Source organism: Hemicordylus capensis, chromosome 3, assembly GCF_027244095.1.
Source record: "Hemicordylus capensis ecotype Gifberg chromosome 3, rHemCap1.1.pri, whole genome shotgun sequence".
In the NCBI taxonomy this organism is placed as follows: domain Eukaryota; kingdom Metazoa; phylum Chordata; class Lepidosauria; order Squamata; family Cordylidae; genus Hemicordylus; species Hemicordylus capensis.
In genome coordinates, this window is record NC_069659.1 from 219,445,505 (window position 1) to 219,466,580 (window position 21,076).

Sequence of the window (21,076 nt, forward strand, 5' to 3'; positions counted from 1 at the left end):
AATGTATGAAAGTAATGTTTGGATTCCCCCCCCCGCCCCATTTAAACAATGCATCTGAAATGAAGAATGATGATCATCAGTATTTAAATCAGTTGAAAGAGAATTTTTCTCTGCAGTGGAAGGGCTCCCTCTTCTGTCAGTCTTTTTTTTAAAAAACAAATTTTAAAATATAGTTCATATATGCAAGCATTTTATATGGAACCAATTCATTTGAAATGCAAACGAGTTTGCCTTACCTAGTGGTGTATGTATATTAACACACGTTCACCATCTGCGTGTTTTGTAAGATACAGGTCGAGTTCAATTTATTGGAAAAACACACACAAACAAAACCCAAGCCCTTTACTGACAGTACTGCTTCAAAAAGGGACAATGAAATTCCTTATACGCCTCCTGAAACTGAAGTAATCTATGCTCTAAAGAGAGATCCCAATGCAGACTAAATCAACCACTATAAAATCAGCTTCACTGGTTAATTCCTGAGAGAGGTAGGAGCCAGTGTGGTATAGTGGTTAAGAGTGCTGGACCTAGGACCAAGGAAACCCGAGTTCAAATCCCTATTCAGCCATGATACTTGCTGGGTAACTCTGGGTCAGTCACTTCTCTCTCAGCCTAACCTACTTCACAGGGTTGTTATGACGAGGAACTTAAGTGTGTAGAACACCACTCTGGGCTCCTTGGAGGAAGAGCGGGATATAAAATATAAAATGTAAAAAATGTAAATTTATGTTGTAAACACAAACACAGTGCACTTTAGATTGCTTTGTTTTTGTCAATTTCAAAATGCATTTGCTAATAGAACCCTTTATTCATGATCTTTAAATGCTCCTTTAAAAATGCTTAGTTTCTTACATGCCTTCAAAATTAATTATTTTGATGTATTTCTATCCCATGTTTACAATAATGCAAAGAGGCTTACAAAAATTCTAAAAATGATATAAACACATTTTAAACATAAAAAAAACCTGGTAGGTTCTTTAGTTTTTATAATTTTCAGTTTTTAGCTTTCAAAATAACCTTTAATTTGAACTTGATACTGATTGGGGGTTTTAATCTCACTTTTAACTGGTTTACTCAATTTGGTTAATTCTATTACTTTTATTGTATATTGTATCTACTTTATTGTTGGGAGCCACCCCAAGCAGTAAGTAAGCAAGTAAATAAATAAATAGCAAACAGCAACTAAAAGCAGCAGTTACTACAACTGTGAAAATCAAGGCACAACACAGAATATAACATATTCAGATGTGTAGAGCCATACCCCCTTTTTGGAATAGGAAGGTCTCTCTTGCCATAGAAAGATAGCAAGAGAGGGAACCTGCCGAACTTCTCTGTGAAGGGCAGTCCATAGCTAAGAAACCACCAAACAAAAAGGGTTTGTCATTATTATCTGCCAAACAGCTCTCTCTTCACGAAGCATCAACATAATGCACTGCAGCAACCACAACACTTCACATACATTATCTCAGTATTCATTACAGAAGCCCTGCGGGACACATCACTAATACTATCCCCACATTGCATATTGGAGACTGAAGGAATCATGGCCCGCCTGAGGCCAACTATCACATTTATGGCTGAGGTGAGATTTGGGCTGAGGAGGAATTGCTGGCTCATAACTCATGCTCAGCTCTCAGTCAGCCCTGGACAAACCCCAGGCACCAGCTCACGACAGCACCTGGAAACTGAACTGTGGTGCCGAATCCCCCACCTCCCCTGACCACGCAAAGAGGAGTTGGGAGCAATCTCAGAGGAACACCAACCATGACACAGGTGCGGTGCTGCCCACTAGTTGGCACTTGCACTCTAAGGAGAGTTCATGGGATCCCCCTGCAGGGTTAGAGAGCAGATGGAGGATTTCCAGCAATGACCAGGGGTGCTGGAGTGGAGAGTGGCAGCTAACTGGAGGGCTGGAACTCCGAGTCAACAAGTCAGCCCCAAGAGGAAGCTCCCCAAGGGCATTCTAGGGAACAAGGTTGGCTTTTACAACTATGGTGCCAAAAGTCCCCAAACCAACTCGGGTGTTCTTAAGCCATTAAGAGAAAAACTGATACAAAAGCAGCGGCCCCTTTTTAGCAGCAAAATGAATCTCTGCTAATGAGATGTTTAAAGGACAGTTGTAATACATAGTAAGGATTGGTTGTTCACAGGGCACACTGTTTTTGTTGGCTGACATCCAGACTAAGTTACTCACTAGAAGTCCTGTGGAAATGAACTGGACAAATTACAGGTGAAACTCGGAAAATTAGAATATCGTGCAAAAGTCCATTAATTTCAGTAATGCAAATTAAAAGGTGAAACTGATATATGAGACAGACGCATTACATGCAAAGTGAGATAAGTCAAGCCAACAATATCGGACCTCTGAAAAGTATACAGTGTACTGTGCTTGATTGGCCAGCTTGATTGGCCAGTGTACTGTGCTTGATTGGCCAGCAAACTCGCCTGACCTGATCCCATAGAGAATCTATGGGGCATTGCCAAGAGAAGGATGAGAGACATGAGACCAAACAATGCAGAAGAGCTGAAGGCCGCTATGGAAGCATCCTGGTCTTCCATAACACCTCAGCAGTGCCACAGGCTGATAGCATCCATGCCACGCCGCATTGAGGCAGTAATTGCTGCAAAAGGGACCCAAACCAAGTACTGAATACATATGCATGCTTATACTTTTCAGAGGTCCGATATTGTTCTATTCTACAATCCTTGTCTTCTTGGTTCCATGTAATATTCTAATTTTCTGGGACTGTGGATTTGGGGTTTTCATGAGCTGTACGCCATGATCCTCACAATTATAACAAATTAAGGCTTGACTTATCTCGCTTTGCATGTAATGCATCTGTCTCATATATCAGTTTCACTTTTTAATTTGCATTACTGAAATTAATGGACTTTTGCACGATATTCTAATTTTCCGAGTTTCACCTGTACTCATAAGTAGTCCTGCGGAAATTAATGAGGCAAGTTAGTCATGACTAATTTTAGTCTGGATGTCAGCTGTCAAGTGAAAAGAAGCACTTGTCTTCCACCACCCCCACCCCCAAGATGAGCCCATACAGGGAAATTGCAGACAACTGTAGTTTCCCACCAAGTGTCTGTGCAATGAAACAAACACGTATGCATCCTTCACACATGGTAGTGTCTGCACATTCAAGGTGCACTGTAATGTTTGTATTAAGTAGTATAGAAGGCTGGAGCTTACCAAGATCCCCAATTTTAAGTAAAGAGCACTGCAGCACAACTTCAATATGCATACATTGCCATGTGTGAAGAAAAGACACATGTGCGTTCTAAACACCTGACAGAAATTAAATATTCAAGCTGTTGAAATAATCTTTTATTTGTTCACTGTTAATAAGGTGGTCAGTTCCAATTCTTAAAAAACCCTCACTGATTAGAAAAAAGCCATCCGTATTGCACACAAAAAACCACACAACCCTCCCCCATAGAGTGGAGGGCATTGCTGGGGTGAATGGCAAGCCCTCCCTACCCCCATGGAGCAGCGGGCAAACTGGCTCCTAGAGCCAAAGAAAAATGGCCAAGGCCTGCTCCCAGTTATCCCTCGCTAACCGCGGTTTTCCCAATCGCAGTTTTAAGTATTCGTGACTGGGAAATTGTGGCAGATCTCACCAACCGCAACCTAAGTATCCACAGTTCGGCGAGTTGTTTTTTGTAAAGGCGGGGGGGGCTCCCCCCCATCACTCCTCTTGCTGACCAATAATGGTTTAAAGGGATTCCGGGTGATTTTTGGTGATTGCCATTTTTCCTCTATTTTTCAGTCTTTTCGCGGGTGCAATTAATTCCCTTTTCATGACTGCAACAACTAACCCCTTGTATCCAATGCTTTTCTATTGCTCGCCAACCACGAGGCTTTCCCAGAATGGAACCCTCGCGGTTGACGAGGGATGACTGTACTTTAAAAATACAATGCTCCAAATATATCCTGCTACAGAAGCACTGTTGAAATCTCTCATGTTAAAATTACTTTTAATGTGGTAGAACACTAAAGAAGAGCCTATGACTTAAAATATGTTGATGTGGACACACCACGTGACATTATGGACTTTGGGATCATAAAAGACAGCAAGAAAGCAAGCAAGTTCCAGGAATGTCTTCTTCTTCTTCTGTTCTAGTCTGCTTGCATATTAAAACATTTGTCATCAGTCATACATATTGGGCCCCCAAGCCTCCACCAGCAGCACAAGATAAAGAACAGGTCATAAAAACACAGAGTTGGAGAGATCCTTGTAGGTGATTTAGTGGAAGAGGGTGCCACTCAAATGCCTCCCCTTTCCCTACTCTGAGGCCAAAACCACTAAACCCTTACAGGCCAGTCGGACTGGACATATCCAAATCTGGCATAACTAACTTAGGTTCCTGGCTTCATTTGTATTCCAGGGTGTCTGAATAGGTTGAAGGCTACTCCAGCTTTACATGCCTCTTAGAATATTAATATTTCTTTTGTTTGTTAGGACCTCAGGCTCTCTCAAGGATGCACAAGACTCAACAGTGGGGACCCTCCTGTTCTCAGGTGGTTCTCCATTGGTCTAGCTTTGCAAATGTTGCAATCTGAAGCATTAAAAGGCCACTTTTCTTCTGTGCCTGCTTATGCTGGGATGCTTTAACGGCAAGGCAGAATTGTCTGGGCTACTCATCTGTACTCCTCCATGCTGGCCCATTCTTCCTTCCATTTCTTACATGTGTCCTTTTTTAATGTTACGCTTACCAAGTCTTTCGTACAGCTGTACTAGTTTTTTTTAAGATGCCTCCCACTCTTCCCTTTTTGACTTGTTAGCAATTCCTCCTCCTGGAACTCTCCTCCATCTTAGGCTGCTTTCCCAGTTGCTTTCCCAAGACATAGCTACCATCATGTACTAGGAGTTCAAGTTCATCGTGTTCATTTCTCAAAGTCTGTGTATTAAGTGTACAGGCAAACCTCGCTATCTGAGTTTTCAGCACTTGCCATTTCACAAATCCGTGGTCAGGGAGGAAGGACTCGTGTATCCGCAGATTGGGTGTTAAGCCACAGGCATACCTGTAAAGGGGAATCCAGCAAGGATTCCCCTCACGTGTGCTCAGAGAGGCCCGAAATGGGCTCCAGAGTGGCCCCCATGGTTAGTTGGAAGAGAGGCTTGGAGAGAGGAGGAGTCCCAGTTGCTGCCTCCGCCGCAATCCCTGCCGCCGCAGCCACCTCCACAGTGATTTGAAAAGGAAAAATGCACCATCTCCTCGATCCGATCCCCGCTGCTGCCACCGCCTCTGCTGTCATCTGCAGTGATTTTAGAAGGTAAAGTGCACTGCCTCCGCCGCAATCCCACCACCATCTGTGGCAATTTTTAAAAGGCAATTTTTGCCCAATTTTTGGCTGTTTCCCAGCCAATTTCTTTATTTAAAAACCCAAAAATACATTTTCGGCCCCCCCCACCCCCCCAGAACCTAACCCCCATGGGTTCCATAGACCCAATTACCGGTATTCACAGTTTCGGTGTCTGTGGCACTAGTTTTCCTGAATAGATGCTACAAACCATGGATATTATGCTCGAGGGTCTTTACTGATAATTAATTATGGAGTTTGCTAGGCAACCCCACAACTCCCTCTCAGACTCCAAGGTTGACTGTGGATGGGTCTCAGAATCACATGCTCCCTCCCCAGTTTTATATTGCAAAGTTACAGAACTCCCATGTTTAACCAATCTTTAATTTTCCCACTGTAGCGTTACAAAGAGTGAGGCTGTGTGTAATTTCAAAACCTGTTACCAATGTCATTGTACATAGGGATGAAGGGTTAAACTGATTCTCACAAGTCTTGTCATTCTCAATCCAGCATTGCTCTTTTGACCAGAACAGTTCACAGTAAGCAGCTGAAATCAGCATTAATAATAAGCCTTAAGTTGTAACTTACACATCACAATTGTTCTGTGGAATCAAGCTGAGTGGGAGAGTGACAGGTATGCAAAACGCGAGACTGTCTGAGCAATACAAGAATAATGAGATATGCTCCAATTTAAAATACTATGGGCAGGATCTAGACTAAGCCTCACTAAAATTGTTAAGTATGGAGAGTGGCGAATTTTACAGCTTGAATTAGAAATATTAAAGAGCACTCAAAAATAAAATCCTCACACTGTCCTATCCACTAACAATAGAAGAGTCAACACTTGTGCTTCTACCAGTTGTAATCCTGATGCAACGTAAAAACTATCATCTGTGGTCAAGCCGCTCATGAGAACCATTTCAATGTTACAGCCATCCCTTGCCATTCCATGCGGTTGGCAAATTCGTGGCAGATGAGCCATTGGTTTCCAATGGCAAACAAGGGGTTAGGGGAACTGCAGTCGCAAAGTAACTGGAAAAAGGTAAAAAAATTGAGAGACCCCCCAAAATGACCCCTGAACCCCCCAAAATCACCCCCAGAAATGCCCCCCCCCCTTTAAAACCACCAAACCGCAGATACTCAGGTCACGGTTGGCAAGGGTGTTCACGATTTCCAGTTGCGGATAATCAAATCCATGATTGGGAAAACTGCAATCGGTGAGGGACAACTCTATTTCGATAAAACAGTGTGCACATTGCTAGCATCAAGTCAGGTGAACAAAAGAGGCCTTTGTGCTTAGAAATACATCAGCAATATTTGTTTCTGGTGAGATATTCTTTAACACTGCATAAAGATACTAAAGGCATGACAGCCAGTTCCAGAACCAGTGAGTAGGTTTTGTATGTTAAATTACATTATGTTTTTTATGCTTTTGGAAAATGTCATGCTCCAATAGAAGCCCAAAGCTAGCAAGGAGTCTTCATTAGTTTACCACACTCATCCTGACAAGTTCAATTCTGCATTTAGGCAGAACTGGCTGCATTAAAAGGACACAAATATTAAAGCAAACGCTTTTTGAGTGTCCTGGCATTTGTTAAATGAACAGAGTCATTTGTCTGCTCTAAATATCTAACAACACACACACAGATGGTAAGGGGAAACAGATGTGCTGATAGGCACAATTAGGAAAAATAAAGGCTGGCTCCTGCAGTGACATGCAAGAGGGATCACTCACAACATCCTTTCCAAGTCTGTATCAGCAAAGAGAACAGGATACAGTCCTGTTTGTAGTACAGAAACACTAACCACCATACAGACATGTCAAAAATCTCATTTGTTCCTGCTGTGTAATTAGAACTTCTCACTGACTATAAATACATGTACTAACAGAAAGGCTGTTCAGATCTTATCAGAAAAGATTATGCTACACCACAAGACAATGGTACAATTATGGCTTTTTGGTGATCTCCTTTTAAGATTAGTGAATTGTATGACAAAGACGGTTACTGACATATTGGAAAACCTCCTATTTACAGACTTTTCCAGATGGTCATACGATCACAAGCTGTAACATACCAGATGTTTTATGCTTCCAGTTTCATTAACAGATATTAGTCTAAATAACTTCTAAATATTCCAGTTCCAGATGTATACTGACAAACTGTGCCTGAGCCATTTCTAGTTGGGAGCGGGGTTGTTTGGAGGATGGACTGTTGAGGTAACTGGAGAAGGGAGGAGATGCTGGGAGAGTGGAATGTTAGACTGAAAAGGGTAGAGAGACAGGGCACTAACAGTTGTTCAGTTTTTGAATGGTGTGGGAGAAAAAGGGGTAAGATTATATGTCAGGAAGTATATTTTAGGTATTTTAGAAACAGAGTCTATTAAGCAAGGAAATGTTCACATTAACCAGCACTTTAGATTTACAGCTTATTCTTTTACAAACAGAACACTGTTTTAATGGAACACGTTTCTCTTGAGCCTCATGTACTCAGATTTGAACATCTGTCCTGAAGGAAAGCCCAATTAAAAATTATTGGTTGGTTTGTGTCAATATACTTAAATGGGTACAAATGGTAACCTAGTTCTTATTTAGCTTCTTGTAAGATCGACACATTTCAATTATGTTTTCCTTTTATCCAATATTACCATGAAAATTGCTGGTTTCTTTCTTCAAGTTAAATAAAACAATTCCAGATAGATACCCAGAAAATACTCTCAGATGGACTAGGATGCAGATGTGAGAAGTGTCCTTTTATTTCCAAATGTACATTAAATCCGTCACCTAAGGACATATATTTCCTTGCTTTACCTCAAACCCAGATAGTCCTTTCTCAACAGCATCTGCACACATCAATTTTATCAAGTCAAATTGCTCCCTCCTTGCTTGCTTTTGTTTCTGAAAAATATATTTGGTTGGATCAAAAAGGTGACTTGTGCAAATGGAAAGCACTTCCAGAATTGCACCAATTTCTCCTACCCAGCACAGCCTCCTACAACTTGATCCTATGCTGTTTTCAGGATTCCCTCAACTCTCAGGAACAACATTTCAGAACACTGCAACATGTAGAGGGAACTGGTGGAAGTTGAGGGCCCTACCTTGAACAAGTCGAAGTGCTTCCTACTCATGCAGTGTGCCACGTGGATCCATGCCATTATACATGCAAGAGGGGTGGAAAAATATCTTGAATCCTTGAAACTGTAACCAAGGAGCCCAATATTCTGTCCAATTCAGTACTGACAACTTTTGTTCTCTGATATATCTGTACCCTATCTCACATTCCTTGGGGGACAGTGTTCCCTCTAAGGCGTGCACACATGTGGGCACTCAAAAGTTTTTTAAGTCTGCTCAGTTAATTTTAGATCCCACTCAGGTTGAATCAGGAAGGCCCCACTCTGAATGCATGTGCGCACACACTGCCTTGATACTGCCACCCAGAACAAAACTCATTCCGCACGCAGAGGAAAAAGATTAGAGAACACACTGGTGGAGAATTTGCAGTACTGTGAAAAAAGGCATGGCCTGAATCTGGGACTGCCTGTGACCTTTAACCTTCCATTTTCTTGTGGCTCCCTGGGAATTTAACATAAGCCCACAGTGTGCTTTTGTGAAGCTATCCCTTGGCTCCTTCCCTGGGGCATGGAACAAGTAAACAATAAATCCTCATGTGTCCTATTAATGGCTGCTCTAGGACTGACTCAGAAAGTCAAATTAAAAGGGATTGAGATCCCTATAGCCTTCAGGTCAAAGGTTCTTCCATCTCTTATTTACAACTGGGGATAATCAAAGTCAGACTGCATACATTCATCAGGAAGAGTTAAGGAGCAACCTAGACAAAATTAAATTACCACTACTCTGCAGAACAAGATGCAATAACACTATGAAATAAAAAACACTTTTTAAAAATCAGACAATATTCACTTAATGCTGTGCATTGTGACTTGGAAGGGGGGAAATGCATAATTTCATCAATTTACCTTTCATTTATATAACAACTATAACAACTAGATGTCTCAGCAAGAATGAAATTGAAATGCTTGATTAAAGATAAAGGTTTCCAGAAGTGCTCATTAGCACTGATGACCTTTATTCTGTAACATATTGGAAATCTATCATACATTCCTTTGAAAAAAATTGTTGCATTAAGTGAACTGATACATTAGGAATATAAATTATTAGGCTAAGTGTTTGGGATTTAATTTAGTGTAACGTGACACAAGTGAGCTATAAAATACAGCCCATTACTTCCAGCTTTCAGCAGCAGGTAGAAGGAAGACCAACACTGGCACTTTAGATTTTAAAACCCAAAAAGAATCTGTCTTCATTACAGCATTATTCTCAATTTTTTTCTGACCAGAGACAGAACTGGATGTGTGTATGGGGTGGGGTGGAGGGGTTGTTGTTTTTGAAATTGGTACATTCACCTGCACTGTACTCTGGACTGGATAAAAAAACAGCAACACCCTATTAATTGAAGGAAAATAGCCACTAATACTACTCAAATATCGGCACAAAAGCTAATGGAGGAGTTTGCACAATAGGTATACGATGGCAGTTCTATGCTTTTGCAAGTGAAAGAAGACCTTTTGATTTAATTTCACTTTTCTCATATAGCACTGTAACAAAAGGTGTAAGACGAAATTTTCATTAGCAGAAGACATCTTTCACAACAAAAGTGCAACTTTGGATCCAGTCCTCTGAAAGTGAGATGATTTGAGTTTGCAACAATACATATTGTCTGCTTCATCTTGGTTTTCAAAAAAATAAACACTCTCCCTTGGTTTCTTCTAAAGATACAATTTTGGAATTTTGTACATAAAGGCAGATTCTGCTACCTTAATAAATTATACAAAACAGGCAGGTAGAATGCACACTGCTTTATTTTATTGAATTAACATTAAAAATGCAAATTCATATTTCTAAAGCATCATGGAAGTGCAATAGGTATTGTCCAAGTAGAGGAACCCCACCAACTACTAGAAACCCTATCGCTTCTAAACCACTTGCAGCAACTACTCATGTGTTTTGACAATTCAATTCACAACCATGATGGTAGGAGTGTCCTATTTTTATTACAAAAGCAAGTTAAGACAGCAATTACAGTTCTTCAGATGCCATGCAACTATCTCCTGAACTTGATCATATTCCATTGTACTCAGTGTAATCACACCCATAGATTTCTAAAACTCTTTATTAGCCCACTTTCCAGTAGGCTTATGAGATCACCCGGCATTGTGTGAATGTGTGTCCCCAGCTATCAACTTCGCAACACCTGGACCAATATGAACCAAATTTAGTACAGTTGTAGGGACACATAAGGACACCTCAGCAACACAGTTTGTGATAGGTCATCAATCCTGATCCAAGATGTCGGACATTTGGAAGCGCAAGTGGGCTAACTTGTGAACTGCCTAACCGATCTGTACCAAATTTGCTACAGCTGTAGGGACACACAAGGATGTCCTAATGGCATGGGTGTGATGATGTCATCTACTCCAATCCAAGATGGCAGCTGCGTGAACATCATCTGAGGCGCAAGCAGGCTAATTTGTGGACTGCCTAACCCATTTGAACCAAATTGGGTACAACTGCAGTGAGTGACACACAGGGACACCTCAATGGCATAGTTTGTGATGATGTCATCCACCTCGATCCAAGATGGTGGACAGGTAAACTTTGGAGGCACAAGTGGGCTAACCTGTGAACCGCTTTACCAATTTGGACCAAATTTGCTGCAGCTGTAGGGACACATAGGGACTCCTCAATAGTGTAGTTTGTGATGATGTCATCTACCCCATCCAAGATGGCGGACACGTGAATGTTTGAGGCGCAAGTGCACTAACTTGAGGACTGTCTAACTGATTGGAACCAAATTTGGAACAGCTGCAGTGAGTGACACACAGGGACACTTCAATGGTGCAGTTTGTAATGATAGCATCCACCCCGATCCAAGATGGCGGACACATGACCATTTGAGGCACAAGAGATCTAACTTGTGGACCTCAATTTGCACCAAATTTAGTTCAGATGCAGAGACAGTGAAAGGAAAGTAGTCTGATTAGTTCTTACTAGAACAACTTGTTTTTTAATTAATCCTCTCTGCGACTATGAGTACTGCTTATAATAGTAATAGCCTAAAAAGAATCACTAAAAACCATCAGAATTCAGACATAGCGTGCAGCAATACTTTGCTAGCCTTCCTTTCCAATCAGTTCTCTGCTTTGAAAAACTATACTCTTAAGCAAAAGGAAGCTATTTTTGCATCAAATATTTTGCCTCAGTAAGAGCAGAAGACAAAGAAGTCAAGACATCAGCTATTGTTGAAGCTCTGTCTGATTGTAGTATCACGGGGATCAAACCCTGTATTTTGCTCCAGATGGTATGTTCAGGTTAATCAGCAATCATCTCCATTTAGTCCCAAAGGAAGCTCCATTTTCATTCAATAGCTAGCATGCTCTGGAACCACAAAGCCTTCAGAAGCGGCTTTGATAATTAGTGGAATACTATAAAGCTCTTGCATTCCTTAACCCTCTAACTGACTTTTAAGATGTTCACGCAGCCGCCTCTGAAACATGTTTGCACAGTCAATATAATATTTCAAAAACAAAGACAGAGGCACTCCAAAGGAGATTGTTAGTTATACCCATGATGGGTGTGTGCGCACATGTGTACACATGCACAAAGGCACTCCTAAGAGATGGCTAAATAGGTCAGTCCACATTTTCTGCTAGTTTTAAACATTCAAGTAATGTTTGTACAAAACAAAATACTTTTGTACCTTTTTGGCAGTGCTTTTAGTTGACATTGCCCATTTGAAGCAGTCAAGAAATGCTGGCTCTGTTCACCAGCCAGGCAAAACATTTTTACTTGTCAAACTAGGTTGGTACATTACTCATCAGGATTTTTTTCACTCTGGCACCATTTTCCCACTCGTCACAGACAAGTAGACTAGTGGATTCTCTGAGCTCTGCTCATTTGTAATATGAGAGTGCCCAATACTAATGTTTGTGTGCAACTCTAACTTCACTCTCCCAATTTCAAAGAACTTGAAAAATTTAGTACACAAGGACCACGTTATTCACGGATCCAGGGTCAGGTAATTGGCATCCGACCTCGGTATACACTAGGAAAGAAAGGGGCTTAAAGGGTTAAATCCACATATCGGGGGTGGCCAAAAATGACCTCAGGGGTCATTTACAGCCACCATTTTGAGATCAGGAGCCATTTTGTGGCTCCTTTTCAAAGAAAATACGAAACACATGCACACCGATTTTTCTCCAAGAAAATGATGGAATTCAATCTGTTGCGGGGCATTGCTAGACTGCTGGGGACCCATGGAGCACAGTAGGGCATTTTAATGCACTTTGGGGGCATTAGGTTCCCTTAGGAAACTAACGGCCAGATTTGCATTGTCCCAATGCCTCAGTATTCACCATTTCGGTACCCACAGTACTAGCTGGGAACGAAACCCCTGCAAATACCGAGGTTTTCCTGTACTTCAATAAACCAGAGTCATCTTACCACCCTTGATGCATTCATCTCTATAATTAAGCTTACTTAACCCTATTACTGGTTCCATCTCCAAAAACCACTCTGAGTGACTATCTCAATCCAATTCACCACCGTGTTTTTTTTTAAATTTCCAGGAGTCTTTTTCATGCTTTGACAATTCATAAATGGTTCCTATAGATCTTTGGCACATCTAATTGCATTTTTAAGAATAGAGAAGGGGATATGTGGTGATAGGGCCCTTTTATTTGAGCATTAAATAGAGGAATCAAATGTATTAGAAAAGTCATTCCCAAACTGGGAGCCTCCAGATGTTGCTGAACTACAGCTCCCATCATCCCCAGCCACAATAACTTGTAGCTGAGGATGATGAAAGTTATAGTTCAGCATCTGAAGGCTCCCAGTTTGGGAACCACTGTATCAGTTTGGGAACCCCTGCTAACTGGGCAAAGAGGCACCTTTTACCGTGGTGATTCTCTTTATTTAGCAGAGGGAGAGTAACTGGCCCTATCCACCCCCAGCACAGTACTTCCAGTGACTGTTGCTGGTGTGTGTCTTATGTTTCTTTTTAGAATGTGAGCCCTTTGGGGACAGGGAGACATCTTATTTGTTATTTCTCTTTGTAAACCGCCCTGAGCCATTTTTGGAAGGCGGTATAGAAATCGAAATAATAATAATAATAATAATAATAATAATAATAATAATAATAATAATAATAATAATTATTATTATTATTATTATTATTATTATTATTATTATTATTATTATTATTATTTCTTGTTTACACAGTCAGACAGGTGTTATTGACTGGTTTGTTTTATCCAGACATCGAGTCCTTCCCAAGGACCAGGGATGGCTGAATTTTATTGTCAGTTGTTATAGATATCGTCGCAGAATATAGGCTGTTCCCAGTAAAGCACCTTTTTGTAATTGGCTGATGGTGATTTCTGTGGCCCCTATGGTGTTGAGGTGCTCTTCAAGGTCTTTTGGAACTGCACCCAGGGCGCCAATTACCACTGGGATGATTTTGGTCTTTTTCTGCCACAGCCTTTCAATTTCCATTTGTAGATCTTTGTATTTTGTGATTTTTTCGATTTCTTTTTCTTCTATTCTGCTATCCCCTGGTATTGCTATGTCGATTATTTTGACTTGTTTTTCTTTCTTCTTGACTACAGTTATATCTGGTGTATTGTGTGGCAGATGTTTGTCTGTTTGTAGTCGGAAGTCCCATAATATTTTTACATCTTCATTTTCTTCAACTTTTTCAATTTTATGGTCCCACCAATTCTTGGCTACAGGTAGCTTGTATTTTTTGCAGATGTTCCAGTGTATCATCCCTGCTACCTTGTCATGCCTTTGTTTGTAGTCAGTCTGTACGATCTTCTTACAACAGCTGATCAGGTGGTCCACTGTTTCATCTGCTTCTTTACAAAGGCGGCACTTGCTGTTTGTGGTGGATTTTTCGACTTTTGCTCTTATTGCATTTGTTCTTAGTGCCTGTTCTTGTGCAGCCAGTATTAAACCCTCTGTTTCTTTCTTCAAGTTGCCATTCTTAAGCCATTGCCAGGTCTTGGTGATGTCTGATTTTCCACTTATATTGCGCAAATATTGACCATGCAGGGGCTTATTTCTCCATTTTTTTGCTCAGTTCTTGACTTGTTCTTTCTTGTAGGCCTGCTTTCTTTCATTGGTGTTGAATAGTTTCTCGTTCTTGACCATTTGAAGTGCATCTTCTTCACTGTCCTTGATATATTCTTCAAGGCCTCTTTTCTCCTCCTCTGCTATTTGATGGACTTGCAGCATTCCTCTTCCATCTGAGCTGCGAGGAAGGTAGAGCCTATCGACATCACTGTGGGGGTGCAGAGCATGATTGAGGGTCATGATATTCCTGGTCTTACGATCTAGCATCTCTAGCTCTGCCTGGGTCCAGTCTATTATTCCTGCAGTGTATCTGATAACAGGTATAGCCCAGGTGTTTATGGCTTGTATGGTGTTCCCGCCATTGAGTTTGGACTTGAGGATTTTTCTAACTCTCCTGATGTATTCACATCCAATTTTTCTTTTAACTTCAGTGTGTGCGATGTTATCAGCCTGGAGAATGCCCAAGTATATGTAATGTTCTTTCTCTTCCAGGTTCTTGATCTTGCTTCCATTGGGCAGTTCTATTCCTTCTGGTTTTGTTATTTTTCCTCTTTTCATTAATAATGCAGCACACTTGTCTAGTCCAAATTCCATTGCTATATCGCTACTGAATATACGGACAGTGTTTAGCAGTGATTCGATTTCTGACTGGGACTTTCCATACAACTTCAGATCGTCCATGTATAGCAGATGGTTGATTTTACTGGATGTTTTAGATGTTTGGTATCTGAGGCCTGTTTTGTTTAGTATTATTTGTTGTTGTTGTTGTTGTTATTATTATATGATTTTAGAGTGGAACAACCAGCTTCCCACTTAAGGTTTTGTCCAATTTAGCCAACTACCCTCTCAAGTGATGGACCTTATGTAAACCATGTGCTATACTGACATATCACATCAAGTGTAATTTGTACTAACCCAGATCATGGCTTAAAACTATGCTATTCCCTATAAGCTGCCTGAGCACCCAACCACTGACTTGCCAGGTATTCACCAGTCTTTGGACATAATAGGCTGAGAGAGCGTGACTTGTCTAAATATACCCAATGAGCTGAGTGGAAATTTTAATCTGTATATCTCACCTCCAAGCCTATCATTCTGGCCCCTACATTAAACTGGCTCTTTTTGAATTTGAAGTTTAAAGAGGGAATTGGCTGAGGGAAGAACTTCTAGAAATGGTATAAAACAGACAAGACAAGGAGGATGCTATATGCTCAACATATCACACTAAACACAGTCAAAACCCAAACCAGGGCTTAAGCATCCAAACATACAACAGGCAAACTATGACTTAGAGCAACTTGTCTGTTTTGTGGTCATCCCCTCAGTCGCAATGTCATAATTTTACTCTCTTCTCTATGGTGCAGTAGCCTCTAGAGATGGAGCAATGGCCATTTACTATGGCTTGTCAATTCACATATCATGACAATCTACAGTTAGCATAAACTATGGTTTGCACATGGACTTCAGATGATAGTTTCTTCTTCTGGTTGCCAGTCAATCACAAGTCATGCTTCAGCATAATTCAGACATCCCTCCAAACAGCGGTCAAGTTTGCTAAAGTAATTTTTGGTGTCTTGTGTAAACTGAAAGATCTGTTCTATCTATAGTTATTACTTTTGTGAATGCCATATCAAGGGCATTCAGTGAACTGTAGGCTAGCAACAACGTACAAGGTAGCAGACATTACAATTTTTGTATGAAATGACAAAAAAAGAACCCATAATGCAATAATGACAAAACACATATGGCAGTATACAATCTCTTGGATTTTCCAAGATAAAATAAGTTTTCATTACCTTATCACAGAAGTCAGTAAGGGCCGTGAAGTCCCATTTCTTGGCATAAGCAACATTATATCTGAGGATAGCCTCCTACCAAAGGGGAAAAAATTAGGAACCTGAGTAATACAAAAATGTAGTTTTTGAAGAAACAGCACCCTCTGCTGGTATTATTTAGCAAAATATATGTATTTACTGGACTTGTAATATATGTACAATTGTTATGAAGGCTACCCTGGGATAGGATTTCCTATACATATACATTCCCAGCAGATGCCAGTCAATATTATTTTGGCAATATCTTATCATCTGTATATTCAAAAACTTTGATTTGTTTGCAATACTAATAAACATTAATAAAATATTCAGGTTTTTCAGTTGTACATTTAATTATACAGACCGGTTCCTAAGGATGTCAGCAAAGGTCTTCCGAGTTAGGTTTAAAAAAGAATTTCTCAGAGGAAAGGTGAGCTACAGAAACCTCCAAATACTTCCCTGTCTCTAATTAAAATACAAGCAGAAAGGAATTGCTGTTCCCGCCCCACCCCCTTCCTTATTTAATACAGAGGAGCTCTGTGGCTCCTTCACATCAAACTGGGGATTAATGGGGGTTTTTGAAGGGCTGCACTCTGGAAAGGGAGGGGGAGAGGCAATCCCTTTAAAACAAGCCTCTTAGCTAAGCAAGAGAAAGCTGCCTCGCTTTGCTAGGGGGCTGTTTTTCAGAGCCTCAGACAGGCTCAGATGAGGAACGGAGTTATTTCCAATATGGAATAATGTGGTTTGTTTCAGAGTCTATTCAAGGCAATCCTGGGGAAGCTTGTACATCCCTAGTTCGTATATAACCTGCAGTTTCCACAATATACCTAGAATAGCATGATCTACACCTACTGCCAGAATTTCCTTTCCAGAAGTTCCCCTCATCCCTGATGTTCTTTAAGGCCCATTGAGTTCAAAATGCAGCCTGGGGATTTGGCATAAAAGCTTTTCAAACAGTGAATACTGCCAGTGTGCATGAGCTATTCCCCTGCCTACTTTTAGCTTTCAAAAAGTTATTGTGCCAAATCCCCAAGCAGCTTTTTATATTTGTGCCCTGCTCTTCTTCCAAGGAGCCCAGAGTGGTGTTGTCAGGCACCACCATAGATAAGTGCTGGAACTCAGGCACTGGTTCCTTGGGCCACCCAGGTCTTCTGCCTAGAGATGGAAACTGCCAGTAGGTCAAGCTTGGACAACAGCACCGCAACCCAGAATCCTCCTGATCCTAGGAATAATGTAACACCAGAGAGCCAATTCGATGCCACTGCCTGCTTTACAGCTGCCAACATGCTCACATTTCCTTCATGTGGTGTGTGGGATATATTCTGGTGATGCATGGTGAGCTTCGGAGGGCAGGGGAGGAGAGAGTGGCGAAAAGCACTGCCTGCCCCCCACCCCCGCTCATGTGACAGTGCACTGGTAGTCTGAAATTCACACTGCTTCATGTGCACAGTGCTAGTCTGGATATCCAGCATTGTCCCATCAAGTTCATTAGTAACAATGAATGGATGTCAATACAGTATTAGGCAAGTTCAGCAATTTCAGAGTTGGAATTAATGTTTTTCAGGTGATTATTCCTATGATATAAGTGAGAGAGACAGAGAGAGACAGAGACAGAGAGAGAGAGAGAGAGAGAGAGTGTGTGTGTGTGTGTGTGTGTGTGTGTGTGTGTATACACACACATACACACACACTTCCCCACCACCACATAAAACTTTGCATTTGTTTCAGTATAATAATTAAAACACATGAAGTATCTTTATTGATTCTCTCCTGCCACTCCCAAATCAAATATTACAGTTCAACAGCTTAGCTACCTAAAAACACTTTTGATACACAATGTGGAAAATTAATATGGTGGAGGTGTTTTCTTACTGTATAAATTGGCCAGATACAGTGACAAACCAGAACACAATCTATTTAGGGTATCAAGAAAATGTGTAGAGTAATTTTTTGAGGGGAAAATTAATGCATATTAGGGGGTAATTTGCATGGGAATTTTTTCCAGAAAATCTACATCTCTGACTGTCTCTTTCTGAGATTGAGTGACATTACAGTAACTAAGGGGAGAAGTTCTAGAAAACGATGCATTGCAAAAGCAATCGAATGGAAGCCTCATCCAGATGTTATTCAAAATGATGGTGTACTTGAGTACACATTCCCAAGTGGGAACAGGAGTCATGCCCCACCAGCACATCTGTCACTCCCTCTCCTGCGACATTCATGCTTCCACAGACTTTGTCTGAAGTGGCTAAGGCTGTAAGTGTGCTGGCAGATGCGCTTCCATGAGAAAGAGGCCAAGGCATCCCAATCTCCTGCTCACAGAAACACCTGATATCACACATACAGTCTTTGCCACTTCAGGAAAAGGCTGTACACATGAGAATTGCTGGCAGGGGTGAGACTTCCATTCCTGCTTGGGATGGTGTAGTCAAGTACACCATCTTTTTGAATCATGTCTGAATGAGGCTAAAAAAAGTAATGCAATGGGCTGGTTCAAACATTTCAAGAAGCCTCGGTTAAAACCGGGCTCTGGGTTTGGTCTCTGAGTCATGGGAGCTTGTGCTCCCCATTCCATGCAAACATCCTCTTCCTCTCTAGGTTATAGCAAATGAATCAGGTGTGACAATCAAACCTACCTGTATTGGATTATTCTAGCCTACTTACTTTAGATAAGCAGAGAGCAGCACACAAGTTTTGAAATAAATTACAGATCTAAGTTTATTCTAGGCTAAAATAGACTGGTGGGTTTAGATGTTACGACTGATCTTGGTTTACTTTAACTGAGAGTGGAAATGAACATTCATGTGGGGGATCATTCAATGAATGGGGGATCCCATGCTCCCAAGGCTCAGAGACATTGTGAGGACTCAAATTTTAACTGAGGTTCTGTGTGACATTTGGATGAGCCCCATAAGAGAAGCAAGTTTCTCTGCACCCAAATATGTATTTTAGCCTATTAAAATCACTAAAAAGTGCCTGTTTGGCAAGATTGTACTTAGTGCTGTTACATATTAGCCTGTTCCAGAAAACAAAAACCAATCATTTGCAAAATGTTTCTCTCTGATCTTTTCTATTATAATTTCAATCTAACAAGTAAGTATTCATCAAATAACTTCCTTAATTTTCAGCAATGAATTGGAATGGCAAAACAAGACTTCATTTATAAGCCATTTATAATATGGTTATTATCTCCTGAAAAACTTAAGAGGCAAGATGATACATTTTAGGGTTAGGCTTTTGAGAGAGAATGTGGAGCGATAGTCTGTTGTAAAAACAACAACTATCAGGCAACATGGAAAAGGAAGTTGACAAAGTGTAGTGTGCAGTGCAATAGTGTGCATATTCTCTCCTCAACTTGTTCCATAGAACAGTAGTAACTCTCCTATTTTGGAATAATTATTCTCAGAGAACAGCACAGCAATAAATCACTGTGTCAGGGGTTCTCAGACTTGGGCCCCCAAATGTTGCTGGACTAAAATTTGCATCCAAAGACTTGTGGGGGACCCAAGTCTGAGAACCCCTGCACTATATCATTTTTGTGCAGTAGGATCGTGCAGTATTGATGGCTGTTCATTCAGCTGTGAAGCATGTGGTTATTTGTCTGAGACCCATTGGATAACCTCCCCACCTCCCCCAGCAACTGTACTGTGATAAGGTCAGTAGTTATTTCTATAACTGAGGTGACAGCATGGGGAAATAAACATGAATAAAAGGACACCAGATAGCCTTATGGAGAAGACGTTAGCATCAATGCATTCCGTTTTCAAGTCTTTTATTTTCTGACCCAAGTTTAGGAGAATGTTAGCTTTCCTTAAATTGCTTACATTTCAATTAGCTACCGAAAACAGTTCTATGGCTCATTGATGTATTTTGAAATGTCAGCCTTGCATAGGCTCTTTGTGCCCTGCCACTTGCTGTAAGAAGTTTCCCTACTTGGAATGGAGCTGCAGGCATCCTACAGTAACGCGATTTCTGGGACATGTTTACATACTTAAGTTTAAGAACTTTCTGCTCTACACACTCTTAAGAAGTATACTTTACTGCAAGAAGAAACACATTTCTTGCAGCAAATCCCCAGCATCCATCTTCTGCTTATTCTGGGTGTTTAGAGAAAGGGGCCCACTGCCTTTTCTTGGTAGACAGAAGAGGGGGTGGCAGAATATCTGACCCAGTAATCTCTGAGCTATACCCACCACCGTCTGCCCTAATAATAAAATAAACTGAGCATTAATAGCAATAGCAATAGCAATAGCACTTACATTTATATACCGCTCTATAGCTGGAAGCTCTCTAAGCGGTTTACAATGATTTAGCATATTGCCCCCCAACATTCTGGGTACTCATTAACATGTTATGGCAAGTCAAAAGTATAGCCATACTAAGAGATGACCTGTCCCCAGTGGAATCCATAGTAGGACCATCAGTGATCAATACTGTAAGCAAAAATGTCACCGTCCAGTTTCCAATTCCCTCCCCCGCCACCCCACCATAACCACAGTTAAAAAGTTCTCTCTCACTTTAAAATAAAAGCTACAAAATCCAAGATTCTCAAGAAAGTTATCCAATTATTATCAAATATACTCATTTCTGGTAAGTCAGTGTATTGATTCAAGCCTAATGACTATAACAATTCTACTTCAGTGGAAACTTAAAAACCACATCAACTGCACTCTTCAATGAAAAATATACAAATTGCAGAACAAAAGTCACCATCATATTTCTTTGCACAAAATGATGAATTCTGACTATAGCAATTTTTAAAAAACCATTTGCAAATGTCCACTGTTTATTTTATTTATT

General features: G+C 40.8%; 1 protein-coding gene across 2 annotated transcripts in view; it reads right to left on the bottom strand.

Moving 5' to 3' along the window:
* Positions 1–21,076, bottom strand: part of PARG (poly(ADP-ribose) glycohydrolase) — a 137,222-nt gene that overhangs the window by 97,789 nt on the left and 18,357 nt on the right. The window contains exon 7 of one of the 2 annotated variants that reach the window (XM_053310872.1): positions 16,259–16,333. The exons of the other annotated variant lie outside the window; for it this stretch is intronic. Within the exon in view, the coding sequence (XP_053166847.1) occupies positions 16,259–16,333 (75 nt within the window). The remainder of the gene's footprint in view (positions 1–16,258; positions 16,334–21,076) is intronic. 2 annotated transcript variants of the gene reach the window in all.